Source organism: Coregonus lavaretus (assembly GCF_964263955.1).
Source record: "Coregonus lavaretus genome assembly, contig: HAP1_SCAFFOLD_6754, whole genome shotgun sequence".
Lineage (NCBI taxonomy): Eukaryota > Metazoa > Chordata > Actinopteri > Salmoniformes > Salmonidae > Coregonus > Coregonus lavaretus.
In genome coordinates, this window is record NW_028158036.1 from 7,584 (window position 1) to 14,192 (window position 6,609).

General features: G+C 41.2%; 1 protein-coding gene across 1 annotated transcript; it reads left to right on the forward strand.

The window, feature by feature from the left end:
• Window positions 1-3,233: 3,233 nt before the first annotated feature.
• On the forward strand, window positions 3,234-6,132 carry LOC311124486 (NLR family CARD domain-containing protein 3-like; the record flags this gene model as incomplete). The annotated part of the gene is made up of 4 exons (XM_084198626.1): window positions 3,234-3,423; window positions 3,635-5,399; window positions 5,676-5,793; window positions 6,127-6,132. The coding sequence occupies 4 exons, from the start codon at window positions 3,234-3,236 to the stop codon at window positions 6,130-6,132; spliced, it is 2,079 nt and encodes a 692-aa protein (XP_084054752.1).
• Window positions 6,133-6,609: the final 477 nt, after the last annotated feature.

A 6,609-nucleotide genomic window follows, 5' to 3' on the forward strand; every position in this document is an offset into this window, starting at 1 on the left:
GAGAGAGAGAGAGAGAGAGAGAGAGAGAGAGAGAGAGAGAGAGAGAGAGAGAGAGAGAGAGAGAGAGAGAGAGAGAGAGAGAGAGAGCTACAGGTTAAAAAAATAACCTGGCTGTTGTTGACAAGCATGGGCCTATTTAGTTCATATCCAATTTATTAATATTTGATTCATTGATTGAAATTACGACCCCATCCTCAGTAGCCTATTCCAGCAGGCTACTGGGCAACAGAAGCACTTCCTACCTCAACATCGTCTTGCTATTCATGTTAAATAAATGAATCTGTCAATTTGAACTAAGCAAGCTGCTAAATCATTCAGCTTACATCTTGCCTACATCTTGCCCAGGCTACTGGAGGATATCTGAAATAAGATGTTGGCCTATCAGGGTCTATGTTTTGGCCTAGTTTTCAGGCCTTGTGGGTGGGTTTTGAGTAGTCATTGGGCTAGAAAAAGTAATTGCATTAAATAACCTGACTGTTTGGATGTGTCTGTTAGTTAATGTTTTATTTCTAAGAGATCATGAGTAAAAGAGAATAATGTACATTCAATAATTAGTTGTCACTGTGTTCACCACAACCAACATGCTGCATCTCTGTTTAGGGGTCAGTGGTCTAAAATGAGTCTCTCTGGGGAGAGAGAGGAGGGGGGCCCTGCCTCTAAAATGAGTCTCTCTGGGGAGAGAGAGGAGGGGGGCCCTGCCTCTAAAATGAGTCTCTCTGGGGAACATGACACCAAAGCTAAGAGGTGAGCTGACAATATTGTTTAAGAATGTATATTACAAAATGCTATATAGGAGAAAAGAAAATCACATTTGTGTTTTTTCATCAGAAGTGATTACTAATGGGTACCTTCAATATAACTATTGTAGATTTTAGATGTGATTTAAAACCATTGTTTAGCTGGAATGTAATGTTCGTATCCTGTATATTTGACTGTGATACGTGGTTGTCTCAGCTAGCAACCTTAAGATGAATGCATTTACAGATGCCATATCTTAATTTGACCCAGTTTCTCACAGCAGGAACATAATCCTGCAGCAACAGCAAATGTGTATTTTTCGGTGGGTTATAATTAAGGGATATTTTCTGAAGGGGTTCATACATTTTTCATCAGGGCAAATCAAGTCTGACATTTTAAAGTGGAAATGACCCACTTTAGACACCTTTATAAAGCCTTGTAGTGGTTTAATAATTTCTTTAAACAATAAAAGCTAATTGACCAACATTTCTGAAAATTGATATATAGTGTTTTGGAATGAAACTCTTGTTTCCCCATCTGAGCTCAGAGTAGATGAGAGACGTAATGTTTGTCTCTGTTGTGTTAAAGTCCAATCAAGCAGGAGAGACCAGCCTCCCCTGTACCCAGCTGTGTGTCCATGAAGAGTGACTGGTCTATGCATCCACCTATACAGTTTAGAGAGGGAGACTTTTCTAGTGAACAAAGGTAAGAAGAACTCATGGGTCATGATCAGTGAGTTAAACAACACTGTCTCTAGTCAATTCTCCTCTCCCATTTTACCATTTATTTTTGTTGTTTTCATAATTCATAGGCTAATCCTTTTTTCCATTTTCATAGTCCTGAAACATTATCAAACAAACACAACATTCACTGTGTGTGTGTGTGTGTGTGTGTGTGTGTGTGTGTGTGTGCACTCCCTGGATGAGGAGATGTAATCTCTATCCTGATTGCCTAGTCACTTTTACCCCTACCTACATGTACATATTACCTCAACTACCTGGTACCCCTGCACATTGACTCAGTACTGGTACTCCTTGTATATAGTCTAGTTATTACCTCAACTACCTGGTACCCCTGCACATTGACTCGGTACTGGTACTCCTTGTATATAGTCTAGTTATTACGTCAACTACCTGGTACCCCTGCACATTGACTCGGTACTGGTACTCCTTGTATATAGTCTAGTTATTACGTCAACTACAGTGAGGGAAACAAGTATTTAATCCCCTGCTGATTTTGTATGTTTGCCCACTGACAAAGAAATGATCAATCTATAATTTAAATGGTAGGTTTATTTGAACAGTGAGAGACAGAATAACAACAACAAAATCCAGAAAAACGCATGTCAAAAATGTTATAAATTGATTTGCATTTCAATGAGGGAAATAAGTATTTGACCCCCTCTCAATCAAAAGATTTCTGGCTCCCAGGTGTCTTTTATACAGGTAACGAGCTGAGATTAGGAGCACACTCTTAAAGGGAGCGCTCCTAATCTTGGCTTGTTACCTGTATAAAAGACACCTGTCCACAGAAGCAATCAATCAATCAGACCAAGCAGCTTGGTGAGACGGTGACAACAGTTGGTGCGATTATTCGCAAATGGAAGAAAAACAAAAGACCTGTCAATCTCCCTCGGCATGGGGCTCCATGCAAGATCTCACCTCGTGGAGTTGCAATGATCATGAGAACGGTGAGTAATCAGCCCAGAACTACACGGGAGGATCTTGTCAATGATCACCAAGAAAACAATTGGTAACACACTACGCCGTGAAGGACTGAAATCCTGCAGCACCCGCAAGGTCCCCCTGCTCAAGAAAGCACATATACATGCCCGTCTGAAGTTTGCCAATGAACATCTGAATGATTCAGAGGAGAACTGGGTGAAAGTGTTGTGGTCAGATGAGACCAAAATGGAGCTCTTTGGCATCAACTCAACTCGCCGTTTTTGGAGGAGGAGGAATGATGCCTATGACCCCAATAACACCATCCCCACCGTCAAACATGGAGGTGGAAACATTATGCTTTGGGGGTGTTTTTCTGCTAAGGGGACAGGACAACTTCACCGCATCAAAGGGACGATGGACGGGGCCATGTACCGTCAAATATTGGGTGAGAACCTCCTTCCATCAGCCAGGGCATTGAAAATGGGTCGTGGATGGGTATTCCAGCATGACAATGACCCAAAACACACGGCCAAGGTAACAGGCGTTTTTCTGGATTTTTTTGTTGTTATTCTGTCTCTCAATGTTCAAATAAACCTACCATTTAAACTATAGATTGAACATTTCTTTGTCTGTGGGCAAATGTACAAAATCAGCAGGGGATCAAATACTTTTTTCCCTCACTGTATACTATTTATTTAGATGGGTGACATTATCTGCCAAAGTAATACCACTGTAGATAAAGAAGAGCTCTCCAGTTGGTGAACCAAAGCTTTCAAAGGCCATTTTTCTCAAAATTGAGGTTACAAGTTTATCATCTTTCAAAGCAGAATTATGAAGAAGTTCAAGAGGATTCTTAGTCCAGAACTCCCAGAAGGCTTTGAGAGTCAGAAGCAGGATAAGGAAGTGATGGACGCTGAAGATGAGAAGCAGGATAGCAGTGTCAGAGAGGGGGCTCTGAAGAGCACACTGCACGTCCTGAGGAAAATGAACCAGAAGGAGCTTGCTGACACACTGGAGAAAAGTAAGAGCTGTCTGCCTCATGTTGAATGCTGTTTTAGAACAAACATTTCAAAGCTGTAGCTAAAGTACAGCTAAAGTAGCTGTGTAACTAAATGATATTGTAGCAGTCTTAACACAACACCTAGTGAACTCGTCAAACTTTATAACACAGTCTTACAATACTGTAGGCATTAAATCAGACAGAATATTAACATCCTCTGTGTTATTTATAGATTCAGATGAGCTTGCTGTGATTTGCCAACGTGAACTCAAATCTAATCTAAAGAAGAAGTTTCAATTTGTATTTGAGGGGATCGCTAAACAAGGAAATCCAACACTTCTCAATAAGATCTACACAGAGCTCTACATCACAGAGGGTGGAAAATGGGAGGTCAATAATGAACATGAGCTGAGACAGATTGAGACTACAGCCAGGAAACAAGCAAGACCAGAGACTGCAATCAAATGTAACGACATCTTCAAACCCTTAGCTGGACAAGACAAACCTATCAGAACTGTGCTGACAAAGGGAGTCGCTGGCATTGGAAAAACAGTCTCTGTGCAGAAGTTCATTCTGGACTGGGCTGAAGGAAAAGCAAATCAGGATGTCCAATTTGTATTTTCTTTCCCTTTTCGGGAGCTGAATTTGATGAAAAAGGAAAAACACACTTTGATTGAACTTCTCAATCACTTATCAATGGAAACCAAAGAATCAAGAATCTCCAACTACGACAAGTACAAAGTTCTGTTCATCTTTGATGGTCTGAATGAGTGCCGACTGCCCCTAGACTTCCAGAAGAACAAGATCTGTTGTGACGTCACAGAGTCAACCTCAGTGGATGTTCTGCTGACAAATCTCATCAAGGGAAATCTGCTTCCCTCTGCTCTCCTCTGGATAACTACCCGACCTGCAGCAGCCAATAAGATCCCTTCAGTGTGTGTTGACCAGGTGACAGAGGTACGAGGGTTCAATGACCCACAGAAGGAGGAGTACTTCAAGAAGAGATTCAGTGATGAGGACCTGACCAGCAGAATCATCTCACACATAAAGACATCAAGGAGCCTCCACATCATGTGCCACATTCCAGTCTTCTGTTGGATTTCTGCAACAGTCCTTGAACACATGTTGAGTACAGACAAGAGAGAAGAGATGCCCAAGACTCTGACTGAGATGTTCATACACCTTGTGGAGTTTCATACCAAACAGAAGAATGAAAAGTATCTTGGGAAAGAAGAGACAGGTCCACACTGGAATAAAGAGAGCATTCTTTCACTGGGAAAACTGGCTTTTCAACAGATTGTGAATGGCAATCTGATTTTCTATGAAGAAGACCTGAAAGATGCTGGCATTGATGTCAATGAAGCCTCTGTGTACTCAGGATTGTGCACACAGCTCTTTAAAGAGGAATGTGTGCTGTACCAGGACAAGGTGTACTGCTTCGTGCATCTGAGCATTCAGGAGTTTCTGGCTGCTGTATATGTGTTCCTCTCATTCATCAACAACAATGAGAATCTAATGGCCGAACCGCAAGTTACTGAAGTTACTGTCTACAAGAGTGCTGTGGATAAAGCCTTACAAAGTGAGACAGGAAACCTGGACCTGTTCCTCCGCTTCCTTCTGGGCCTCTCACTGGAGTCCAATCAGAAGCACTTACGAGGTCTACTGACAAAGACAAGAAGCAGCTCACAGAGCCATAAAGAAATAGTCAAGTACATCAAGGAGAAGATCAGGAAGAATCCCTCTCCAGAGAGGTGCATCAATCTGTTCCACTGTCTGAATGAACTGAATGACCATTCTCTAGTGGAGGAGATCCAAAGCTACCTGAGATCAGGAAGTCTCTCAGAAGCCAAACTGTCACCTGCACAGTGGTCAGCTCTGGTCTTTGTGTTGCTGACTTCAGAAAAGGAGCTGGATGTGTTTGACCTGAAAAAATACTCCAGATCAGAGGAAGGTCTTCTGAGGCTGCTGCCAGTGGTCAAATCCTCCAGAGCTGCTCTGTGAGTACATAAAATGACATTTAAGTACTAATCATCAAGAAGAAATGTTCAGATAAATATATGTATTATAATATGTATATAATTAATTTTGAAAAACATATTGAATCAATGCATTGATGTTCACTTTAGTGTAACAATATGACCATACAATTCTAGGAGACAGAAGATGAATCTATATGTTGTTTAAGAGAATAAACGAAATGCATCTGCCATTGTCCTTCTACACTACTGGTGTTAAATTAACAGTTTGTGAAATCATGATGATCTCTCTGTCAGGCTGTCAGGCTGTGGAGTCACAGAGGAAGGCTGTGCTTCTCTGGTCTCAGCTCTGAAGTCAAACCCCTCACACCTGAGAGAGCTGGATCTGAGTAACAATGACCTGAAGGATTCAGGAGTGAAGCTGCTCTCTGCTGGACTGGGGAATCCCCACTGTAAACTGGAGACTCTGAGGTCAGTATTCCTGTAGTTGGTCAATAAGTGATAACTGTTCACCAGATCCACATGTGTTTACCAGGCACACATAGTCCACACCATATGTGTTTGGACAGTGAAGCTTACAGTCTTACATTTGGTGCTATGCTCCAGCATTTTGGATTTGAGATAGAACGTTTCATATTAGGCAACAGTACAGAATGTCACCTTTTATTTGAGGGTATTCATACATATATATTTTTTACCATTTAGAAATGAAAGCACTTAATGTATCTAATTCTCCCTTTTGAAAAAGTCGTAATTATTTGGACAAATTCAATTAGTCAAAAGTTTATTGGGCTCCCGAGTGACGCAACAGGCCCCCTGGTTCGATTCCTGGCTGTATCACAACTGGCCGTGATTGGGAGTCCCATAGGGCGGCGCACAATTGGCCCAGCGTCGTCTGGGTTTGGCCGGTGTAGGCCGTCATTGTAAATAATAATTTGTTCTTATCTGACTTGTTAAATAAAATAAAAATATAAAAATACATAACAAAGTGTTTGGTCCAATATTCCATAACTGCAGTGATTACATCAAGCTTGTGATTCTACAAACTTGTTGAATGCATTTGCAGTTTGTTTTAGTTGTGTTTTGGATGATGTTTTTCCCAATAGAAACTGAATGGTGAATAATGTCCTGTCATTTTGGAGTCACTTCACTTGTATTGTCAGTAAGAATAGAAGATGTTTCTGAACACTTCTACATTCATGTGGATGCTACCATGATTATGAATAATCAT